Raw genomic sequence first — 24,190 nt, forward strand, 5'->3', positions numbered from 1 at the left:
ATGGCCGGAGCACCTTCCCGCCGCAGGCCAATGGAAGCGCGGAACTCTCCGCCGTCAGCCAATAGGCGCGGGGGGCGGGGGAGCATGGAGTAACGCTCGGAGCGGCGGCGATGGCCCCGGAGCGCGGTGATCGCTCGCTCCCCGCCGGTACCGAGGGTCTTCCCCGGGTTTTCCTGCAGAGCCTGCGGACTCTTTTCGATATCCTGGATGACCGGCGGCGGGGCTACGTGCACCTACGGGAGATCGAGTCGCGCTGGCGGGGAGCGGAAGCCCAGGAGCTGCCCGCCGGGGTGATGGAGGGGTTGCGGCAGGCGGCGCCGGCCAGTGGGTACCTTACCTTCGAGAGGTTCGTACTGGGGCTGCGGGCGGCCCTGCCTGGGACTGAGCCGCCAGTGGAGGGTGGCAGCGGCGGACGGCGGAGCGCGGAGAAACCGCCAAGCCCTCGCTGTTCCGAGGAGCGGTGGGGGAAGAGCACCGGACAGCGGGAACCGGGGCCCGGCCAGCCCCGAGGCCGCGGTGAGTGGCGGGACTGGACTGGGGGCTTCGGGCTCGCGGGGATGATAACAGCGCCAGGGTCGGGGACTGGCGCTCGGAGGTCGGGATGGGATCCCGCGGTTCATCCCGTTCCCCTGTGCCCTCCTCTGGGCTCAGAGCCAGCGGTTCCCGCAGGGCGGGTGTAAAACTCCCCCAAAGTTACTGTTGGTATTGACTGGTTTGGCTTCGCTGAACTCCGATTCCGGTGCGAATATCCCAGCGCCGCCGCCCACCCAGGGCTGTGCTTCCCTCGCGATGCGCTGGGCTATTTGTAGCGCTGACAGGAGGAATTAAGGGCTTTGCCGTAATGTGTCCGTGGTTGTCCCCTGGCGTAGAGTCTGTCCTGACCTTCCCCGGGGATGGATGGCACAGCTGGGCGTCTCGGAGAATGGCTGGGTCCTGGAGACCCCCAAAGCAGAGCAGCTTCTCTGGGGTGAAGCTGTGGTCACGAAGCGGCCGTGTGCTTGGTGGGCTCTGCGCTGGGCTGGCTCTCAGGAATGACTCCTACACGATGTCATGCATGGTTTAGACAAAAAATGCAAAACCTGATCCAGCTTTTTGGTTTGGATCGTTCCACAGCACTATTCCCAATAAAAAATAATTAATCAATGAATAAATGGGAGAGAAGTTACCAGGGCAATATGCTCTGCTGTCCTAAGCTCTGTCCACAGGGCTCACCTGTGCATCCCTGTGGACTCTGCCCTTTCCACAGGATCTGCCAGAGCCCTCCAGGGTGGTACACCGACCCTAGCATAGGGGAGACTGTTTCACTGGCATCTTGATTTGTTGCTAGTAAGTAGAAGATGTTACAAGGAAACCGGTCTTCTGGGCTTATCTGGGTAGGTAATAATTCTTTATCTAGGTTTGTGAAGTGCTTTGAGATCAGAGGAGACAAAGTCTATGTGCAGAGCTGGTACATGTTATTGCACCACCTGAGTGCATTGACTTCCTCTACCTTGGGAAGGTCAGGCTGGTTTGCCTTTCCAACTCAGTCCCTTCTGCTGGGTAGAGAAGAAGCTTTTAAATGTGAATGAGGTTCTCTGCTTTCTATTTTTGCCTCCAGACTAAGCACTGGAGCTACATCTAAGGGAATATTATTAAGCAGACTAACTTTTCTATCATCAGGAGTGTAAATCTGGAAAAACTTGAAAAAAATCCTGCTTGGTGAATAGATAGCAGGTTGAAAGCTCTGCCCTGGGAAGGAGTGAGCAGATGACTGCAGCAGCTTTCTGTTTGCTGAGGATCTTTCCATTACAGGGTGATGTTCCATAACTGTCCAGAGCCTGTGGGCAGGGTTAGCACCTCAGCCCTTGCTGCCAGCATCCCACACTACAGGGCTATATTTTGGTAAGAGGCCTGAGTTTCAGGTTCATTCAGCAGCTTAGAAAATGGTACAACTCAGTTACTCCACCTCTTTTAGCTCTAGATCCTGCACAACTGCCCAGTGCGCCCCTCCACAGGTGGTTTCCTGGGGTGCAGTTGAACAGGTGGATGTTCTCAGCTGGCTGCAAGGGAGTTGAGCAGTGCTGTGGCAGGATATGGCTCCATCCCCACTGCCAAGATGTGTGGTGGGTGCTGGGAGCTGCCTGTGGCTCCAGGAAGACCTGTCTCCACTAAGCTGATGTCATTTGGGTGTGAGGCTACTCTGAGCCTCCAGCTGCATGTGGTGGCTTCTGTAAGACCCCAACCAAATGCGGTGAGATGATGTGTCAGTGCTCATAAGCTGCGGTGAGTGGGAGAAAATGCTCCCCGCCTGTGTTTTAGGGGAAGAGGGTGCTCACAGAGTGCCTCCCCAGCTCTGCTTTAGGTCTGAGGAGCATCTACGCATGTCAGAGGTGATTTGGATGTGACTCATGGCAAAATGGCAGAGGTTGGGGTCAGGTGGTTCTCCTGGCATGTCCAAGGGTGCAGTGAGCCAGTGGGACAACAATTCTGTTCTCTCTTCCACACTAACCTCTGTGGGCAGAAGTCCTTCTGAGGTCCCTGCTTAAGTCAGCTTCCAGCTTCTCCTCAGCCCAGCAGTGCTGGTGCAGTCTGCGAGCTGCTGCTTGGCACACCATGGTTCCTGGGGAGCCAACAGCACCCACTGGATGCAAGAATGGTGAGGTGGATATTGAAGAAGTCACAGGACAGGGAAGTCACCATAATGATGTCCCTATGTTATGCTGCCTGGTCTTGTCACAGCAGTGTCTGAACACATCGCTCTTGGGGGTCTTTACCCCACTAGTTCCCCTGTGAGCTGGGACCTGGAGAAGTCAAGGCACAGAGCAGAAAGAGCCCAGGCCCTAGGCACTGGCTCCTCCCCAGCACAGTGCTTTCCCTCGCTCCAGGGGTGGCTTGGCTCTAGCAGCTGGAGAGCTGTTTTTGGCACTAGCTGGAGGGAGGGGATGGTTTGTAGGGGCTTCTCTGGGCCATTGGGAAGGATACTTGTGGAGAAGTGTAAAACAACCGTGAAGTGTCTGCCCTGGGCAGAGCCTGTCCATTATCACATGGCAGGATCTCTTCCACCTCTGGTGATCTGATCCTGTTCTTTCCCTAAGAACAACTATCCTAGCTCATTAGCAGGTCCTGTTTTAGCCACTAGCTTGTCAGCTCAGGTGTGCAGAGCTCAGTTGGTTGACCAGGAGCTCCTGCTTATCACGGGTGCAGTTCAGCTCAACACAGCACTGGTCACTGCTGGGTGACTGCAGCAAAAACTGTTTTAACATGTGATTGTCCTGCAGCTCCTACCAGAAGTGCTCCTGGCTTTGCCTTGGGATTCTGACTGTTGAGAGTATCCTTGGTTTTGGGGCTATTCCTCAGCTTTTTGAGAAGGACATACTACAGGTCTGCTAGGGCAATGTGTGTGGTCACACCAGTCTTGCTGGATTCCTCTCAGATAGATGTGGGTGTATGAAACCAAAGGGAGCTGGCAAAGCAGATGGATGGGTGATATCAACGGCTTTGTGTTCACAAATGCTTTGTATTCACTGATGTACCAGAGTACTTGCTGGGAGGTGGAGTGAGATACTGTGATGGACCAGAAGGAGGACTTTGCCCGTGACATGGCAACCTCTTTCTCCAGTGACACAAAGTGACAAACTGAGGTGTCGCATTGCCTGCGCCCCTGAGCCTGTCTCCTATCCCTGAACCAGTGTGACTGTGACAGCAGAGGCAGCCCTGGTACAGGGCTCCCACACCTCGTACCTTCAAGATGAAGGGTGGCTCCTGTGGCCATGGTTGCCCTCACCTGCCTCATATCCTTCCTCTCTCATGTCCATGTGCTCAGCTGAGGAAACCTGTGCAGAGGAGCAGAGGAAAAGAATGTGCTGGCCCATGTGGTGCCCACACCCTGTCCTGACACAGCCCTTTATGTGCCTGCGCCACGGAATGTGCCAGACCTGTGCCAGGCAGCTCTGGTAGAAGGATGTGCGAGGGGTGGAGGTGCCTGGCAGACACGTGGGGAGCTGTCTTGGGAAGAGGGCGTTTTCCCCAGCTGCCTGCCATCACTTGCTGGCTCCCTGCTGCTCTTCTTGAAAAGCCACATTTTGAAAGGAACTCTTGAGGAAAGCTGTGTGCAGGGAGCAGGCAAGCTGTGGGACTGAGGGGGTGGCATGAGAGAGGATGTGCTGGGCACTTGCTGGGGACTGGGGCAGGAAGGGAGGAGCACCATGCTGCTATCCAGACTTGCCTGGGGATGTGCTGGCTGCACCCCTAGCTGCCCTGATGCTGCAGTTTGGGATGGTGGGGTGTCAGGGTTCTTCTGCTTTACCAGCTCACCTAGCAGTGGATCAGAGCTGGCTTGGCTGTGACTGCAGGGCTGGGTTTCTGGTGAGGTGAGCAGTATTGGGGCTTGTATGGCCTTCACTTCAGGTGCCCAGGGAATTCCTGCCCTGGCTGACAGGCAGGAGGTGCCTGATCCAGCCTGGAACCTGCCAGTATGAACTTAATCTTCAAAACCAGGTTATGCATAGATTTGCATCAGCACCATGTGTTTTTACTAGATTGGTCTTTTGCAGGATAGGATGTTGGGGTTTTAATAAGATTGTGGAAAATCTACAGTCTTATTTCCTTCATGGTTGCATCATAGACATAGTGTCTGGGCTGAATATCCACATGGCCAAGTCCATCACCAAGCAAGAACTGCCTTCAGGAGAAGTTGGTTTCCTGGCAGAGCTGATGCCACCTGAGTGGAAGCAAGGTGTCCCATGAGGACATGTGAGGGCAGGCAATATCACTAATGGTTTAGTTGCCCTGGCTGGGACTGAACCAGCTTTGCCTGGGAGCTGCTTGATGACTGAGATCTGTTGCCAGCCTGGCACAGCTGAGTCAGTCATTCCTGACATCTGTTCTGCCTGGACAAAAACAGGAGCAGACATTCAGGCTGGTGGTTTGCTCACTCTCTCCCTGTTTGCAAGACCACCTTGCAGATCATCTCACAGAAGAGGGCCTGGGGAGGATTTTGTTGAAAGTAGCTTGTGGCCTCATGCCTTCCTCTGTTCCAGGTGGTGATGCTAAGTCTGCTGGGCAGCCCCAGGGAGACACTGACTACCCAGGGGCTAGGGACACTCGGAGGCATCAGAGAGGCCGTGCAGAACACCGGAGACACACCATCACCAATGGCGTGGACTTCAGCACGGTAAGGGGGAGTGTTGTGGGCTCCCATGAAGGGGAAGGTGGGTTGCAGGGGTCCCTCACTGCTGATGCCATCTCTAGGCTTTGGCTTCTTTGCCCACCCTGCACAAGTGAGTTGTGGGACGTCAGGTAAATACTGATATTTGGATTTGAAGGTCTGTTGATGTATGTGGATGTATATTATTTCCAAGGTGCTTTCCTGAATCCTGCCAAACAGGGAGGAGGTGGATCCTTCCCCCAGAATGGGATCAGCCTATGAAGCCAGTGTACTGGCTGCCTTTCCCATGGGCAAGGTCTTGGGAAGAGGAAGACAAAAGGTGGAGGTGTGGGAACAGATGGATCTCTGGGCCTTAAGAGCGACCCAGCGAGGGTCAGGTATGCTTTGTACTGGCAAGCAGTGGGGCCAAGCTATGCCCCCTTGCAGATGTTCCATGTAGATCAGGGCTCAAATATGCAGGTCCTCTTGGCTTCCAACAGACTTTTTGCAGCAAAGCGGAGAAATCCGTACCGAATTTATAAAGGCAGCCCAGGATGGAGGAGTCTGTTCCCCTCTCTCCACCACTGAGTGGAGAGACTTGGATCAAATTGCCCGGGTGAAGGGATCTCATTTGTTCCCAGGTGGAATGGAGTAGCTGCCTGGGCACGTTGTCCACGGGCTCAAGCTAAATTGTACTGGGCAGAGAGCCAGGACCAAGCTTGCAGGATGAGTACTTGGTGGCACGGTCACCACTGTACTTTTACTCCTTGCACCCTGGTGTCACCCTGCTCCTGCAGCCCAACAGGCCTGACCAGCGTTGCCCAACCTGTCGCTGGCCTTGGGGGACACAACGTGCCCCAGTGCCAGCCTGGGGAGGGGATGTTTGTGCAGGTAGTTTGCTGGGCTTGCAGCCATGAGAGGGACCTCTGCTGGGAGGTGCTGATAAGAAGTGATAAATGTTGCTCTGTGTGTCTGGGATTGAGGGCTCTGCTTCTTGGGGTTTTGGGGGTTGGGGAGAGAGGAAGGTCTTTGCTTCCCTTCCCTGTGTGTGCAACTCTGGGCTGGAGTACATTTCAAGGTCCCAAGCTCAAGGTGCTCTGTGAGGGGAATGGTGGCCACCATGTCTTTCCCCAGTTCTGCCATAAGCATTCTTGCTCAGGGCTTGTGTTGTCTTGGTCTCTATTCTGCCAAGTTGTCATGTGGTCAGTGGGAGGCATGTCCCCTCCTTCCCTCTCTCCCTATATGTTGCCAAGTGCTGCACTACCTTTCTGTGCTTTTGACCCCAGAGAAATGGTGTCTCAGCCTTCCATGACACCCTGAGCACAGCCTTTAGGCACTGGTGCCATTTCCAAGCCTACAGAGAGAGCTGGAACAGGTTTGGGTCCAGCAAGGACTGAATCTTTGTACTGTCACCTTCCTTACCCCTCCCTGCCCAGATGCTGGGCTCCCAAGGGACAAGGAACTCTGTCATTAGACTAATTTGCCTGAAGCCCTTGGGGAATGGGAGCACTGGTGCCCATCCTACATCCTGAAGTGCTTCCTCCTGAGCAGGGAGCAGAGGTGTGGAGGCTGCGCTGCAACCCCAGGACTCTTTGCACTCTCATCTAGTGCTCACTCACTCAGCTGGCGTTTTTCCAGCCAGTACCTCATCTGTTGGCCCTATTTTCCCATGACCATGAGGGTGGCTGGGATGAGACCTTCCCTGAGAGGTGGAGCACTGTCATTTGTAAGCAGCCCAGGGCACAGCTCTGTCCCCTCCCCTTTACCAGCCACCGAGCATCAGCCAAGTCCAGCGCTTTGTCTGTCTCCTGCCCCAAGTGTCTCATCCTGGCGAGATGCTGCCTGTCCCCCCCGGGCTAGGCTGGCAGTGTCCCTCTGCTCTGTGGGATGCTCCCTCTTCCTCTGGTCTCTCTGCTGGCCAGCAAGCCCTGTGGGAGGAGGGCAGGACAGGCAGCAGTGGGCTGCACCTCCAGCTGGATGGGGGTCCTTGCCACATACAGCACCTTCTTCATGCCCCTCAGCAACAGCACCAAGGCTCTGCACTTCTTCCTCTGGATATGTCCCTTTGGGCCATTGGAGAAGGGTGTGAGGGTAGTTGTTTGTGTTGCAAAATATGTTTCCAGGAGCAGCAGGAGCAAGAGCAGCCCCAGTGTAATGGATGACAGGTATGGGATGCAGAAAGGCTTTGGGGCTGGCAGTGGGGACATGGAAATGCTGATGGCCTGAAGAAGGTCTTGGTATGGTCCTACTTGTCCACAGGGTTCTGTTCAGGGTCACTTCTGAGCTGCACCACTCCTGATGTTCTCCAAAGGAGGAGGTTCTGGTGCATCCAGCATTTTCTGGGTGACCAAAGTCTCTGGTGCCTGTGGATCCGAGGCTGTGCTGTGGGTGAAGGCCAAGCTGTGTTTTGGCAAAGAAAGCAGAGGCAGCAAGGCAGGAAGTTCCCCATGCCCTTGGGAGCTGGGGGAGCAGCCTTTTATTGAAAAGAGAAGGGCCATGGGGTCACAGGGTGAGGGTGATGAATGGGTCACTGCATCAGTTGCTCAGGCACCCTCATAGCAGCTCCCCGGGCACAGCAAGGCCCCCACTGCTCTTCAGGTGATGCTGGTGTTGGAACCTGAGCAACTGGCAGAGATCTTCTGCAATGAGGTGTGGTGTGCTATGCTCTGCTCAGTTTCATGTGCCTCGGGGAGTGAGGCAAACTGGGGAAACAGGGCTGCAGTTTTTCCCTGACTTCCAGCCTGCAGACTGAGCTAGACTCTTCAGTGCTCACCAAAATCCAAGTGTGTCTGTGCAGGGGCTGACACTCACACCCCAAAGGGAGCTGGGGGCAACTGCAGGCACTGCTCCTGCTGCCTCCCTGGGTAAATAGGTGAAGAAACCTGTACCTGCAATGGTGAGCAGGAGGGTAGAGGTGACTCAAGTGTCCTTTTCTTCCAAAAATCTTCCTCCAAAGCAGCATCAGGCAGCAGTCATTATCCTGCTCCTCTTCAGCTTTTCTTGGGGAAAGGGGCTGAGACCCTTACCTGTATCCACATCCCTCCACACCTCATGAAGAAACCAACTCCTGCGACTTGACAAAGCCTTGGTGGGGAGTGGGTGACACCCATGTGCTCTGTCTTGCAGCTGAAGTACATGAAGGAGCTGGAACAGGAGAAGGATTTCCTGTTGCAGGGCCTGGAGCTTATAGAACGGGCTCGAGAGTGGTACCACCAGCACATCCAGCTCATGCAGGAGCACCAGCGGTTCCTGGGGAAGGGGAGAACCAGTGCTGTGAGTCTGGGGCTTCTTCTGGCTAAGTTTGGGTTTGGAGAACAGGGCTGGGAGGGGGCCAGACCTGGAGCTGACCCCATGGTAACCTCCAGCCTCTTCTTCCTCCCCATCCTGCAGGATTTCCCTGAAGGTGGCCAGAGCCACCTGGGGCGCCTGGTCCCTAAGCTGCAGGAGGTGAACCGTTGTCTGGGTGATCTTCTTTCCACTGCCAGCAAGGTGAGAACAGGACATCAGCAGCTTGAGGTTGTTTGTGTGATCTTAGAATTCATCCTGTCCCTCCCACGTTGGTGGCTGGGCTGACATTGGAGCTTCTGCAGTCTCCCCCAGCTCTGGGAAGGTGATGGAGGACAGCCAAGAGGACAGCACAGCTGGTCCTGAGGTGGGCTGGAGGATGCTTTGGGAGGCCTAAAGGAGATCCCTAAAAAGGTACAGCCATTGTCAAGGTGCTGAGTCAGCCAATTCAGAGCAGACTGTCCTGCTGGGCAGAAGCTGGAGGTGCAGCCCACTGCTGCCTGTCCTGCCAGGCACACTGGCAGGAATGCTTCCCCGTTCTGCCCCATTCACAGGGCTGGAGACCCTGTGATGGCCTGTGTTGTGGTTTTAATCTTCTGCTGGGCTTCTCTCAGGTGTGTGCCATAGAAACATCTCACCTTGAAAAATGCCTGGGAAGGGCCACAGGCTTGAAGGCTCAGTGTCTCATGCCTTCATCTTCTCTACAGGCAGCAAACCCCTCCTCAGCACTGAGCAAGCTGGTCCCTGTGACATCCCCAGCCTCCACAGGCTCCCAGCAAGCCATCAACATACTGAAGGAGCAGAATCGGCTTCTCACCAAGGTCAGTGGAGGTGGGGGTGGAGGAGATGCCCTTGGGGGTGCTGAGAAAGGAAGGGGATGGGATAGGGCCAGGGAAGGAATGACAAGCAGTGTTCAGGAACAGGAACAGTGTTCCTTCAGCATGGCCAAACTTGGTCATCCCAGAGAAGGGGGTGTGGGCTGCATGTGGAGGCCCTCTGGCACACAGCTGTGCCCAGCTGTCTCCAGCTGCTTGCTGGGTGAGTCAGTGGCAGGGATAGGGCATTCCTGCCAGAGGGAAAAGACTGTGACAAATGGAGGTCACAAGAGAATGCAGAGGCTGCAGCTGGGGGCTGTCAGGGAAGGGATGGTCTGCCATCTCAGGCCAGGGCCAGTCTCACTGCTGGGGTTTTCTGTCCCAGCATGTGACCACAAAGATGCTCTGGGGCTGGAGTCCCTCTGCTCTGGAGCCAGGCCGGGACAGCTGGGGGTGTTCACCAGGGGAAAAGAAGAGCAAGGAGAGCTCAGAGCCCCTTCCAGGGCTTAAAGGGCTTCTATGAGAGCTGGAGAGGGACTTTGAGTAAGGGCCTGGAGGGACAGGACAAGGGGAAATGGCTTCCTACTGCCAGAGGGCAGGGTGAGATGGGATAGTGGGAAGAAATTGTTCCCTGTGAGAGTGGTGAGGCCCTGGCACAGGGTGCCTAGAGAAGCTGCCCCATCCCTGGAAGTGTTCAAGAACAGCCTTGGAGGAACTGGCTCTAGTGGAAGGTGTTTCTGCCCCTGGTTAGGGGCTGGGATGAGATGGGCTTTAATGTCCTCCTACCCAAAGCCTGTGATTCTGTGGTTCTATGAAATTTTACCAGCAACACAACCAGTTGCCAGCAGTTTCCTCCTCTAACTATCATTTTCCTCCCCTGTCTTGTGCAGGAGGTGACTGACAAGAGCGAGCGCATCACCCAGTTGGAGCAGGAGAAATCTGCCCTCATCAAGCAGCTCTTTGAGGCTCGTGCCCACAACAACCATGAGATGAGCCAGCTGGACTCCACCTTCATCTAGCACATGCCTCCCCTGCCCCATCCCCAAACTTACCTGGGGGTTTCAAGGGACTCTTGCCCTAAACTCATCACACCTGCTGCTCCAGGTGTTGTATCTCAAGGTCTGGGGCTGCTGGTGGCATCTCTGCGAGGGAGCCAGGACCCCTCTTGGGAAGCATCCCTGCCCTGCTGATGGCTTATCAGCCATGCTGCTCTCAGGCTGCTCCTTTTTTGTCTCTAAGTGGGCTGCAGGGATACTGTCCCCAGTCCTGTGACCCCCAGCAGTCAGGAGACATGGCTGCTGTCTGTGCTGCCTGTGTGGGGTGAGCTGTTGTTCCCTTGCTGACTTAGGCTGAATTTTGGATGCTCTTGGGAAAGTGATGTATCTTCAGCACTCTAGCAGCATCTCCAGACAAGCCTGGCCCTCAGAGGGTGCTGGCTCCTGCTTGTCTCACTGTTGGAAGACTAGATTGGAAATCCAAGGAGGCATGCCTGGCCCCTCTCTGCTGCCCATGTTCTGCCTGCCAGAGGCACTGTCCTGGCCCTGTAGTGCCCAAACTGGTGGTCCTCATGGCAACCACTCTGTCATGTTTGTGGTAAGGATACCATAGTTGCTGTTTACATGTCTGTAGGCTCCTACAGGAAATGAGCCATAGACCCAACCAAGACAGCTTACATCTCTGAGCTGCTGTTTTGGGCTGTTGACAAGTTGAGACAGACATCTCAGTCTTTACTTGGCTTGACCTGGCAAATACTTCCTGATGACTGCCAGGATTAGATTATTTTCATGATGACTGTGAAAGGAGAAGCGATGTTCATAGCCTGAGGATGCTCACATCAGCCTGACCTCACAGAGGGTCTTTAGAACCTGGTTTTGTATTTAACCTGGTGTGGGACAGAGCAGAGGCTGACAGGCTCTTCCCTGTGCACATCTCCACGGGAGAAATGGCAGCTCTGCCTCACATGGTTGTGGGGGATGACATCCTGACTGTGAGCTGCGCTCCTCTGCAGGTGTCTTGAGGGGTGGTGGTCGTTCAAGATGGGTCCTATTAGATGGCACATCTCAGGACTCCTCCTGCTTCCCACTCAGCTCGGTGATGGTGCTTGAGCTGAATGACATCTGACTGTGGCTTGGTACTTGGTATCCATGGTACTTTCACTGGAGATCCCATTTAGCGCAGCCTGGCCCTCTGTATCCCCAAGGCCAGGACCTTTCTCTCTGGTGTTGTTTCATGGTCTGACTCTCCAGGCATGATTCTGTGGCACTGAGCTGAGCTGGGCAGTGCTGGTTCTGCCCTGAGCTGACACATGCAGGCCAATTCTGTTCTCACTTCTGTTCTTATCTGTCAGGACTCTGTCCCATCCAGCTGTTCTCTTTGAGACTTATCCTGAGTTAAAGCTCACTGCAAGGCATGAATCCCTGCTCTGCCCTATGCCTGCAGCTGGAGTGGGGATCAGCAGAGTACCAGGGAGATGGTGGAGGAGGAGCAGCAAGGCCATGGCTAGTCATGTCCCCTGTCTGCAGGAGTTGGTTGTTAGTTGTCCCCTAGGTATCAGTGCCTGCCATCCTTTTTGTGATGCTTCCTCTAGTGTCCAGTGCCTATTTTGTCTGAGGTTAATTAGAACTGACCCTTTTTATGAGGGTTACCTGGATTTAGGGATAATAAAGTGGGGTGACTTATTTAATTTATCCTCCTGTCTCTCCCTAAATCACCCCATCTACTGCTGCCAGCCCTGAAGTCCCTGACTGTCCTGTCTCTCAGAATGCAGGGGGAGCTGAAGCTGCAATCTGGTTAACAAAGAGCCTGGGGGTCTCTGTACCTGAACATGTTTTCATGTCCTTTCCCATCACCTCTGGGCTTCTCAGGGTCTGGGGATACCCTGTCCCCTGCTGTGGGGCAGGGTCTTAAAGCCACCTACACCCCTTCCTCATCTGTTTACTCCCCCAGAAGCTGTGCTTGAGGCTCACACTGGTCAGGCAGTGCTGGTGCAATTCACAACCTCTTACTTGTTTTTAAGTACCCTTTCTCAGAGCTGCCCCACAGTGGTGGCAACAGTGGCTGGTGCTCCGCAGTGACTCCTTCCCACAGGGTCAGCCACAGGGAACCTCAGTGGCATGGCATATGTGGCACATGTCCCTCTGCCCTGTGCTGAGATGGCAACTCACATGGGGGAACCTGAGGCTCTGCCCTGATTGGGGTACCTTCCTTTCCCAGGCTGTGGGGTGAACCCTGCATCCTGCAGAGGCTGAGCCTCCCCTGTGGGGAGCAGAGCCAAGAGGGACACCCCAGTTCACTTATTGGCAGCTGGCAAAGGAGTGTCTGCCATGGCCTCTTCCGGGTGCTGCTTAGGGCAGCCACTAGTTCCAGCTGGGGCAGGAAGAGAGTTGGTAATTGCCCTTGGTTCCCATTTCATGCCTTTGCTTGAGTGTGAAGCCCGTGAGGGCTTCCAAAGAAAAAGAGTCGCAGTTCCCTTTCCCGACTGTTTCAGGGCAGCTCTCTCTGCTGCAGCTCAGAGGGGTTGTCCCAGTCCTGGCCAGCAGCACTGGCTCCCATCCCACCTTCTGTGAGACTGTGGTAGGTTGTGGGGTAGCCCTGGGAGTGCCGCAGCCCACTGGGACCAGGTTTCCCCTGGGAAGTGCAGAGTTCACATCAAGCTGTCACTCTGGCCTGGCCACACTCTTTTTAGGTCCCTGATGGGCTTGACCCTCCCCTGTGGGTCTGGGCTGTGTCCACTTTGGCACCCTTAACAGTGGGGGCTGGCTCAGGAGCCATGAGACCTGCGTTTGTGGCCAGGTCTGTAAGTGATGTGAATGCTGGGACATGTGTGTGAGCATGTTCCATTCTCTTCAGGCTTTTTCCTGTCGGAGCTGGGTTTGCATAGATCTGTGGCACCTCCCAGGCTCTTGTCTCTGTCTCTCTGGGAGCCTCTCAGGAACCCTCGGCCAGTCCCGAGTCGGCAGACACCGGGGGGGCAACCCCAACACAGCCGACAGCGGGGAGACACTCTCTGTGCCCCGAGGGTACTGAGGGCACCTGGCCTGGTCGCCTTTGCAGCACAAGAGACACCAGAGACATCAGTAGAAGATAAAGGGCCGACTCTTAGCAGGGGTTAATCCAAGGTTTTATTCAGGGGCTCTGGGGAGCTCCTGCACCTCAGGGGGCCTCCTGCTGAAAGCCCCGGGAGATGTGCCAAGGTTACATTTAAAGGGAGGTGGAAACCCAAAGTAGATAACATTTTACTAACCAAGAAGTGATCCTAAGGGATGGGTACTGGGGGATGGACATTTAGGACAGCGTATGGGGCAGGGCTTGGGGGGCTGACCCCTGGCCTCTGGCTAATCACTCGAGGACCTGGAGCGAAGCTTCTAGAGGGAGGGGATGGGATGCTGAGTGATTGGCAGAGAGCCAGGGTGGGGGTTTGGGGATGATCTCATCCAGGGAGAGGGATTACACAGGTAAAGGGAGTTGGGTACAGTCTGGGATAAACCATTTGGGAAAAATATGGGGATACAAAACAAAATTTCTTCAAAGTATTACAAAGTATAAAAACTTTGTAATAACACTACAACATCTCTGATAACTGTTGGATCCCATAGTGTGAAGCTGTGGTTACACTGGGAACAGCTGGAACAGGGCTTTGCTGTTCCCAGCCAGGACAGCTCCTGCCAACCTACCTCACCTCCCCACAACTCTCCATGCTGGAGGTTGTCACACACAGGTACAACACCATTGGGTCAACATGCCTGTCCCTGGGCATTTATGGTGGGTGCCAGGGTGACATTGCATGGGGGTCCCCACTGCCAGAGCCTGGAGCTGCTGTCTGAGCAGAGTGAGCCCTCTCCTGAGCTCAGTCTGGAGGTATACCTGGTCCCTGGGCTGCCCAGGGATAGAGGATGTCATCCTCTGTGTTCTCAGCTGTGCAGTTTGGGAAGGATCCAGTCACCCAGCTTTATCTATTCATACTTTCTCTCCTCTCCTGCCCAGCTACATGCCCTTTACATGTCCTCTGAGCCTGGGCTCCATGCCCAGCTGCCCCTTCAGACAAGGCCTGCTGTCCCAGCAGAGCGATTATCCTACATGTCAGCAGAAGCAGACGCATCTTGGGCCCCTGACCTGCACATTCTTTTTTGCTTTTCTTCCCTGCCATATGCTCAGCACTGCTGGGGCAGTCTCTGCTGCCCTGGCCCTGCAGCCGTCCTGCTCTGCACCTCCTGGCCTTGCTGTTGTCAGTGCAACTCACGGGGAAGCAAACTGAGGATGCAATGACTGGAAGAAGACCCTGGGTCCTGGGGATGGTTCTCATTGGGATGGGGAGCTGGGCCATGTAGGGCTGACCGGACTAAGGAGGGGTCTGTTGCATCTCAGACCTGTAAGCAGGTGCTGATCATCCCTGTGATCCCTCAGTTAGAGTGTTCTCCCATCCCAGACCATGCCTGTGCTGTGCTGCTGCAGCCCTTCCTGTATCCTGGGCTCTTGCTTGTATCCCAGGTTCCAGAATGCCAACTCTATTCTCCTCTTGGCATAAACTCTTGGTATAAACTGCCTTCTGTTTTAGGAGCATCACCTGGTGCTACCCAGTGCTCCCTGTTCCCCCTCCCTGCCTGTGGCTGACACTTGCAGCACTGTGAGCAAAGGCCACTCCCAGGTGGAATGGAGAGGGTCTGTCCTCCCCACTGCAGGGTATGGAGGAGGCTGAGCCTTTGCTCACTAGCATGGTTCATTTCTGGGGGGGTTCATTTCCCATCCTGAGGGGATCAAGCACAGCATCCAGGCTCTGCTTCAGTGTCCCATCATATCTCTGCCAGAGCCAATGACTCAGTGTGGCTGTGATCCCAGCCTGGCGTGGGTGTTCACCTCTGCTTGCGCAGCCACCCCGCTCTGTTCCAAGGTACAACTGATTGAAGGCAGATACTGCCTCCAGGAGACCCATGTGATGGGGAAGAGTGAGGCTCCCAGAATCCCTGCTTTGCTCTGCAGCTGTGTACCACAGGGACCGTGACTTAAACTCCCCCAGATTACACAAGGAGGCAGCAGCACATGGCAGATACCCAGACCTGGAAAAGCAGCTGTCAGGGAGCAGAGCAGAGGCTGAGGTCTTGGCCAACGCCCTGGAAGACCACATGTGTGGGTTCCCTTAGACCCAAAGTGTCCCTTTGTGGAACACCTGTGTGGCAGTGGGTGCAGACAGTGGGTAGAGGTGACCCCATCCTCCTGCTGTGCCATTGGGACACCTCTGGTTGCTCCTCCTGGATCATGCTCTGGGTGGGAACAGGCAATTGGAGGGACAGAGCCTGCGCTAGGTCTGGGCTGCAGTCACATCCCAGGGAGGCATCAAAACCCACTCATGTAAAAAGACCTCTTGCCCTTCCTCAGCTGTAGATGAGGGCTGGGCACATGAACCATTGAATCAGAGAATAAGAATACCAGATGATTTTGAGTTGGGAGGGATGTTTAAAGACCTTTTTGTTCCACACCTTCCCATGGGCAGGGATACCTTCCACTATCCCAGGTAGCTCCAAGACCTGTCCAGGCTGGCCTTGAACAATACCAGTGTGGGGCAGCCACAACTGCTCTGGGCAACTTGTGCCAGGGCCTCACCACCGTAAGAGAGAAGAATTTCTTCCTTATACACTAACCCTCGAGGCCATTCACCCTTGTGCTGTGACTCTAGGGGTTTGTCCAAAGCCCCTGTCCTGCTCTCTTGGGGTCTCCTTAGGCACTAGAAGAGGCTCTAAGGTCTCCCTGGAGCCTTCTCTTCTCCTGAGATTGAGAAAGCCTAACTTATGCAACCTTTCCTCAGGAGAAATGCTTCATCCCTCTCAATCATCTTTGTGGCTCTCCTCCATGGACCAGCATGACACCAAAGCAGAAAGCCTGGACTATTCCATAGGCACAAACAGCCCAGCATTTCACTCCCCTGTCTTGCTGCCGTCTGGCCTCCTGGACATGGGGCAGGGGAGACATGACTCCCACTTTGCCCTGTGGCTGGATCCAGGCGACAGCACTGGGAGTAGCAAGTCCTTTTGCTATGGAGTGTCACCTGGGCATGTGCCCTCCTTTTACCCCCAAAGCTTCCCTGTTTTGGGTCTAAGAAAGCCCAAAAATGGGTCATGGGCAGCCAGGGACAACCCATCCTCAGGTAGGTCCAGGCAGGCAGGTTTGGTTGATTTTGGCTACTGAAAACAATTCCTGTGCATGAAGGATATCTGTGAGTGTCTACAAGCCCAAGAAGACAGTAGACATGTACTCTGACCCTTTTCCTTGGGGGTAAAAAAATTTCCTATTTTTATTATCTAAATTATGACATCTTCCTGTCAAGAACCTGAGGGCAGGCAGGGCCACCTGCACTGCTAGTGAGCAAAGGCATCCTGCAGCTGCCATGGGCAAAGGTCACAACCACATCCATGTTTTTATGCCCACAGATGGGTCCCGCAGGGCAGAGTGACATGGCGATGACAGCCCAGTGCAAGCAGGATGTCCTAGCCCTGGGTCCCCCAGGTATGGCCTCTTTGCTGAAAATCACTGTTCCCCGGTGGTGCTGCTCAAACTGGGAAAGAAACAGTCTTTTGTCCTATCGTTAAATCAAGAAACCCGAAAGACATTGCCTTGGCCCCTAAGGTTTTATTTAGCCCTAGATGAAAGTGCTTTGCACTGAGTTCGGTGCAGGTGTTTTAAGCACTTCCCTTTTTTCTTTCTAGAAGCATGAGTTCTGCTGCGCAGAAAGCATATGGTTCTTTGGGATCCTTCCAAAATCTCCATTAGCTCTTCAAATCTTCCAATACCTTCATTAGTCCTCAGGCTGAACCACTTTTTGGGCAAGGCCTTGTCCCACAGATGGATCAATCATCTCACTGTGCTGGGCTGGGAGCCACTCCAGACTCTGAGTCCAGTGTCCCATCCCATGTAACGGTTGTGCCCTGGCCAGTTTGGATAGGCCTCAGCTGGTTCAACCAGGAAGTTAATAACCAAATAATCTAAAAATCCTATCATTAAATATTTAGTATTGATGGCTTAGGAAGGAAATAATTTGGGTTTGTGAGAGACATTATGGTGCTGGTGCTCCTGCACCAATGCCAACGCCTTCTCACTGTTGGCTGGTGAGTGCCTGTAGCTACTTCTCCATGCCAGGCTTTTCCCATTGGGTTAGAGGGACCCAGCACCCCAGCAGCATCCCTGGCACCCCTGCACCCATGACAGCTGGAGGCATGTGGCTGATTCTGGGGAGGTTAGCAGGAGCAGCTTCACCCCTGCAGTGTCTCACACTCTGCACTGCCTGGACATCTTCACTTGTCAGCTCCTGTTTTACTTCTCTATCCCAAATCCTAAGGGGGTTTTCCAAACCCAGCTATTTTTCATATTTTCCTTGGATAAGTAGACTGTTGCATCGCTAAAAGTCATAAATCTCCTTAGCCTTCCTAAAATCAAGGAATTAGGAGGGAAAAACACACACACACACACACACACACACACACACACACACACACACACACAACCCAAACAAATAAACAAAAAACCCCAGCTTTTTAAGTAATACTTTTAGGAGAGGATGTTTATTTCTCTCCAGGGTCTTCAGCCTTCTTTGCTCTCTTTGCTCAGTTTCTCGTGCAGCACCTGCCTCCAGAGGGAGCCCAGAATTACGAAACTAAAGGGGCTATGAAAAAGTTAAGTATTGCAAAACTTAATTGGGTTGTTGGTGCTGTGAGGCTTGGAGCAGCTCATCCCACAGGGTCCAACACCCCCAGAAATGACCCAATTGCTTTGCATCCCGCAGGACAGCTGTGCCTCGGGGGTCTGAGGAGGGGCAGAGCTCCCAATGTGACTGCACCATGTCCTGGGAACAATGGGAGCTGGAGCCCCTCTCCAGTTCCTGTAGTATTCCATGGATTTCCGCATTTTAGTGGAGGCCTGAGCTGCTTTTCCTCCTCCTGCCTCTCAGTGGGATTGGCAGCTCTCTCTGTTCATAGGATGCTGGTGTGCTAGCCTCAGGATGGGATGTGGGTGTGCAGAGCAGGATCCCTTCTTCAAAGTCCCCAGCCCCCTGGGCCCCTTCTGCCCTCTTGCTGCTGGCTGGAGGCACCAGGGTGATGCCTTCAGGGCCAGGGAACTTTTGCCCATCCTTTCAGCTGCCAGACCAGCTGCAGGGTTGAGAAATGGCTGGTGTGTGCCAGTATCAGGCTGTGACAGCCACCTTGGCTGACCACTGCCACAGCTCAACAGCTGCTGGGTGCTCCAGCACTGCCTGTGAGCATGCTAATGACTCCCTCCAATGACAGATGGATGGGGGAACACTGCCACAACACCGCTGCACCAGTATGCATGGTAGTGCTTAGGAGGTGCTCAGCAATTCAGACACTGCTAGAGAAATGCACTGCCCCAGGCACATATAAGGGCATGAGCAGAGCAGCACAGCTGTGGCTGTAGATGCACATGCTGTGCCAGGCTGTCCTGTGGACATGCACATGGCATCTGTGCACACACTGTGACTGTCGTCATGCCATGTACATGCTTATTCTGTATCTGTGCCCACATCATGCTTATGGGTTGCACTGTCCATGGTCACATGTATTCATGCTCACACTGTGGCTTTGCTTGCACTGTGGCTCTGCTCTCACCACACCAAACTGTTCCCTCTGATTCCTGGCTCTCCAGCAAGGCAAAGATGAAAGAGGCCTTCCATGGGCAACCAACCAACTGCTGGGGCTCGATGTCCTCCCCTCCAATGCCCCCAGACACCCTGGACACATGAGCATTGTTGGTGCTGCACAGTGAACCCCCCAGACAAGGCTGAGGGAGGCACCTCATACTGCAGCAGCCTGGAAAAAACAGGCTGGGGATAAAATTAGCTGGAGTTTTTATTACAGGGATTTTATTTTTTAAAGCAATGGAAAGTACATCACTGGTGTGAAAAACCCCGAAGGTCTGGGCCAGCCTGTGGGATAGTAGTATGCTTAGTAGTATGCCTCTGCTCTGTGGTGGATATCCTGTTCACCCCAGGAGGGATGTGAGGTGGGAGCTGGCTGTAGGAACAATTAGCATGGCAGCAAAGACCATGAGGGGACTGATCCTACCCCCTAGAATGCACCAGGGTGGTGCAGTGGCACATGGGGCAGCAGGGACAGCTGGGCCCTGCCAGGAGGCATCACATGGCCATAGGACTCGTGGGAAACTCTGTTGGGAAGGACGCTTCCTGTCTAAGCAGTACTGGTCCCTCCAGCCAGAGAAGATACAACTGGGGGTCTGCAAACTCAGGACAGTCCTGCAGAGATTGGAGAGGGATGGAGCCACCAGCTCTTCCAGTGAAGGTAGAAGCCAGATCCAACCCATCCTGAAGCAGGCAGCTCCCAGTGCTGGGGTGCAGCAGCTCCCTGATAAGGGATGGTCCTTCTGGAGGTTTGCCTGCACTGCAATCGAAGGATTTTGACAAGTACAGAGAGGAAGAATCTACTGAAGAGTGAAAATCAGAAAATCATGGCTGGCTCAGGTAACCCCCAAGCTGAAGACAGCTGGAGACAGGGAGAGGGCTCAAAGAAAGTATCCCATATGCTTGCTGTTACCTTCCTCATTCATGGACACCACTGGGTGGCAGGAGGGCATGGTGGGAATATCACATCTGTGTTACTGCTGGCTGCTTCCAGGCTTATCTCGGAGAGCAATGTGTGCCAGCCAGGAATGTGGCTGCCAGGAATGTGGTTGGCACAGGCTCCAGCTGGATTCTGACATTTTTTTTAAGCAAGTGGAACTTGAACCTGTAAAGATATCACCTGAAAGCTTAAAGCTACTGCTAGGAGCCTAAGCAAGTGCCTGGTCCCCTGGTGAGCAGTCCAGTGATTGTCAGGAGACCTGAGTTATTCCAAATACTGGAAACATTTGTCCTCGTGCAGCAACCCACTGCTGAGCCACAGAACCAGGTGTCTATCCTCTCCCTGCCTCTCAGGAGTGATGGTCCTGGCAGATTACTGAGAGGAGGCTGAGCAGCACCTGCAGCCTGGCACAGGGCTCAAGCACTCCATGCCTTGGGCTGGAAGTGGCTGGGATGTGGCAGCTTCCTGGCAGCTCTTCTTGACCCTGGGTTAGGGAAGTCCTGCTTTGACTGTGTACCCCTCCAAACCACAGAAGAACTGACATTGCTGATGTTGGGGCTCACTTCCAAAGAGAGATGTGTTGGAAATGGAAGCTGAATCCTTTAGCAAGATGCATAAAGTCTTCCTGCATGACAAGGTGAGGGTAGGAGACAGTGGCAGTCAAGCAGGCTCCCAGCACCAGTTTGGTGCTCAAACCAGCCCTCAGAGGCTGAGCAGGCTTGTGCCATGGGAAGGCAGAGGTGTGGGATCTTCCACAGGCTGCAGGTCGGTATCTGCTCCACCATGGACCTCCATAGGTTTCAGGAGCACAGCTGTCTCTTCATGGTCATCCCCATGGGCTGCAGGTAGTCTCTGTTCTGACATCTGGAGCACCTCCTCCTCTCCCTCTCCACTGAACTAGGATCTGCAGGACTGTGCAGTGGTTTTTACTCTTTCTTAAAAACATTATCCCAGAGGACCCCCCCATTCACTGCTGGCAGGCTCAGCTTTGGGTGGTAGTGGGTCCAACACAGGGACAGCTTCTGGTACTGTCTCACTAAGGCACTCTACAGACCCCCACTGCCCAAACCTTGCCAATGCAGTCCCAAGGACACAATGGCCCCCTGGCAGGATGGGGACCAGGCTAGAGCAGAAGGGGGATGCACTGGAAGCGGGATGTGGATGCCCATCCAGAGCAGCCTCTGCCCAGCTCTTGTCTGGTTGATACACACCAGGCAGGAGCATGTCTGTCCTGACAGAAGCTTCACACACCTAGGTTGATGTTAGCTCCCCTGAGGACACACCAACCTGGGCAGCTGCTCCAGCACCTGGTGCAAGGGAGTTTGAGATCTGAACCTCACCATTTCACACTCATGCACAGTTTCTCTTCTGAAGGTTTAACTTCAACCCTGCCCAGGGACTTTGAACAGAAAGAAATTACTCCAGTAAAGAAAGCTTTTCCCCATAACAGGGTAGTGTTTCCTTGCAGCACCTGTCATTAACCCATGAAACCATGATTGTTCTTCCACCTGACATAAAACTAAAATCCACGTGAAACTGGAAAATTTGCACTCAGTAGTTTCATCCTAGTCACCTGTTGAAACCTAAGAGCAGGAGGTGGGACAAGCATCCTTTCCACGCTCACCCTAGGCATGGCCCTATCCCTGCAGGCACAGAGGTCACTGCCAGTTTCCTTCAAATGAACCTGAGTAGGTTTTTCTTTTCCTTTTGTCCTGGGAGCAAAGCACAAATGTATCTTAAAAGGGCAGGGCCATGGCCTTGAGTGAAGCATTAGCAGCCCCGAAGGCCTGAGATCATCCCAGAGATGAACATCCCTGAATAGAGAACAACACAGCTGTCTTCTATTTCCTTTCCCCTCCTGGTGACTCAATCACCTCTGCAATCTACTTCAGCCTCAGAGATGAGTTTAACTGGTGCCACCCCAGATGAGGGTCCTGATTGCTCTCTTGTCCTGCAGCAGAGAACATTTTTCATGGGACCTTTTCTTAAAAATATTTTGCAGATCAGAACCATAGAATCATTTGAGTTGCAAGGTACCTTAAAGTCCATCTTGTTCCACCCCTGGCCATGGGCAGGGACACCTTCCACTGTCCCAGGAAGTTCCAAGACCTGTTCAACCTGGCCTTGGACACTTGCAGGAGGGGGCAGCCACAGCTGCTCTGGGCACCCTTTGCCAGGGCCTCACCACCCTAACAGGGAAGGATTTCTTCCCAATATCCCATCTAACCACTGAGGCTATTCCCCCTTGTCACTTCCAGGCCCTTATCCCAAGTCCCTCTCCAGCTCTCCTGGGAGCCCCTTTAGGCCCTGCAAGGGGCACTGAGATCTCCATGGAGCCTTCTCTTCTCCAGGTGAACACCCCCAGTTGTCCCAGTCTGGCTTCAGAGCAGAGGGGCTCCAGCCCTCAGAGCAGCTCCGTGGCCTCCTCTGGACCAGTGTTAGTGAAGGAGGGAGCTGGACTCCAGAATGGACTGGAACCCTGCCCAGCACTGTGATGCTGTGCCAGGGGGGCTGTGGAGCTGTCCCAGACTTGCTTCGTGCTGAAGCAACATTCTTCATGTTTCCAGAAGTTTGCACAAAGCCAGCTGACCTGCCTGAAGTGGCCTTAAGAGACCCAAAGACATGTGTCTGTTTTGGGACAGGAATAGGTAACTGCAGCCCTGGGGTATGTCTGAGGGTGTCCCTCTGCAGCAGGAGAGACCCCTATGCATCCTTGGGAGCATCCAGCTGCCCATCAGTCACATTGGTTGGTAGTATGTGGAGGAGGAGGAAATGAATGAAGCTCCTCAGGGCTTTTTAAGATCTCCACAACTCATGATTTTCTCACATTCAAGGTGGTGGCATCCCACAATCAGCTCAGAAGCTTGAGTTTCTCCTGAAAGACAAATAAAAGTCCAGTTCTGCAGATATGTCCAAAACCTGAAAAGTATAACTGTGAAAATCTCTGCCAGTTATAAATGTTAGAGGTTTTTCATTGTCAGGATTTTGGATAATCTGATTTCCATCTTTGAGTTCTGAGTTATTTGAGAAAAAGCTCTTAAGATAGCTGGGGCCCCTGGGGTGCACCAGGAATTCAGGAGGAGAGTTCATACAAAAGGCTCAGGGTTGGGCAATGGTGGTGAAGCAGGAGGGTTAAATCTGGGAAAAAATGGGATTAATAAATTGATTAAAGCTGAATAATTTCCTGGCCAGGGTGTGATTTAGCTCAGCAGTAAAAGGTGATTTTGCTGCAGCTGTACAAAGCTCATCCCTGTTTCTGGGCAGCCCTGTAGAGCCTCAGTTTTGCTGGAAAGAGAAAAGTCTGGCTGCTGGAGGGTTTGCCAGGAGGTGGATGCTAAGGGATTGTCTCCGGGAAAGCAAGGTCCCAGTGGTGTTTGCCCAAAGTGGGAGCTCTGAGCAGCTGGGAGGATCTTCTTCCATCTGCCCAGATGTCAGCAGGTTTGGGTGGGGATCCTGCAGGGTCTGGGCATCAGGAACAGGGAGGGATGCTGCCAGGAAGCACCCAGGGCTGACAGGCAATATGGGAGAGGGAGAGATCCCTTGGCTGAGCCTTTGCAAAGGGTCACAGCACCCGCTCTCCTGCCCTTATGCTGCAGCAGGTCCATTGCTGCCAGCCCTGAAACAGGACTCCTGCAGCCAGTCAGGAGCATTCCAGGCTGCTTTGGGCACCTCACACTGCCCTCCCTGCCATAGTGGTGGGAAATGAATCTGTGCTCTGTGTGCCACTGTCTGCCCATGCCATCGACTGCCTATGCCATCATTCACTTGAGTGTGCCACCACCTGCCCTGCCTATGCATCATGCTGGCATTGCTCTGCTGGACACAAGGGGTTTGTTCCAGTACCAGGAGCAGTTACAGCCGAAGGCAGGAATAACAACAGCCTGTGACATCCTCACTGCTCCCTTCAGAAGGGCTCCTCTGCCCCCACCAACAACTGGGAGTCCTGGGAGGCCTGGGAGCACGTGAGCACTGACTTCCCGAGGGCAGTAGGAGCTGAGAGCTGGAGCCCCTGGGCAGTGCATTTGGTTTTTGGCTCTGTCACCAGGGTGGCACCTGGAAGTCCTTGTCCAGGAACAAAAGATGCTCTTCCAGTCTGGGTCCAGCATGGGTAGATTCAAGTCGTCTCCTGACCTCCAGCAGTCAGCTGGCTGAGGCTGCACACTGGAATGCCAATAGGGAGGGAAGGATCTGGCTGTCCAGTTGGTGGGGAGAGGATGAGAAAATGTTATTTGGACTAAGGCTGGGAAGACAGTGCACATTGTGTCAGCCATGGCGGAGCCCTCAACTCTAGAAAAGGAAATGGCTCTCCTGAGATTTCTTACTGCATTTTGGGATGTCTAAAGGATTGGAAATGAGCCTGCTGGCTGGAGGGGTGTCCTTCAGGC

At 53.9% G+C, this 24,190-nt stretch overlaps 1 protein-coding gene across 1 annotated transcript; it reads left to right on the forward strand.

Moving 5' to 3' along the window:
• SAPCD2 (suppressor APC domain containing 2) lies at positions 1–11,912 on the forward strand. The gene is given in 7 exon segments (XM_036394239.1): positions 1–84; positions 87–516; positions 5,019–5,152; positions 8,252–8,398; positions 8,516–8,614; positions 9,118–9,231; positions 10,116–11,912. Coding segments are annotated over 7 exon segments (1,137 nt in total). The 3' UTR covers positions 10,245–11,912.
• The last annotated feature ends 12,278 nt before the right edge of the window (positions 11,913–24,190 follow it).

Source organism: Molothrus ater, chromosome 20 (assembly GCF_012460135.2).
Source record: "Molothrus ater isolate BHLD 08-10-18 breed brown headed cowbird chromosome 20, BPBGC_Mater_1.1, whole genome shotgun sequence".
NCBI classification, from domain to species: domain Eukaryota; kingdom Metazoa; phylum Chordata; class Aves; order Passeriformes; family Icteridae; genus Molothrus; species Molothrus ater.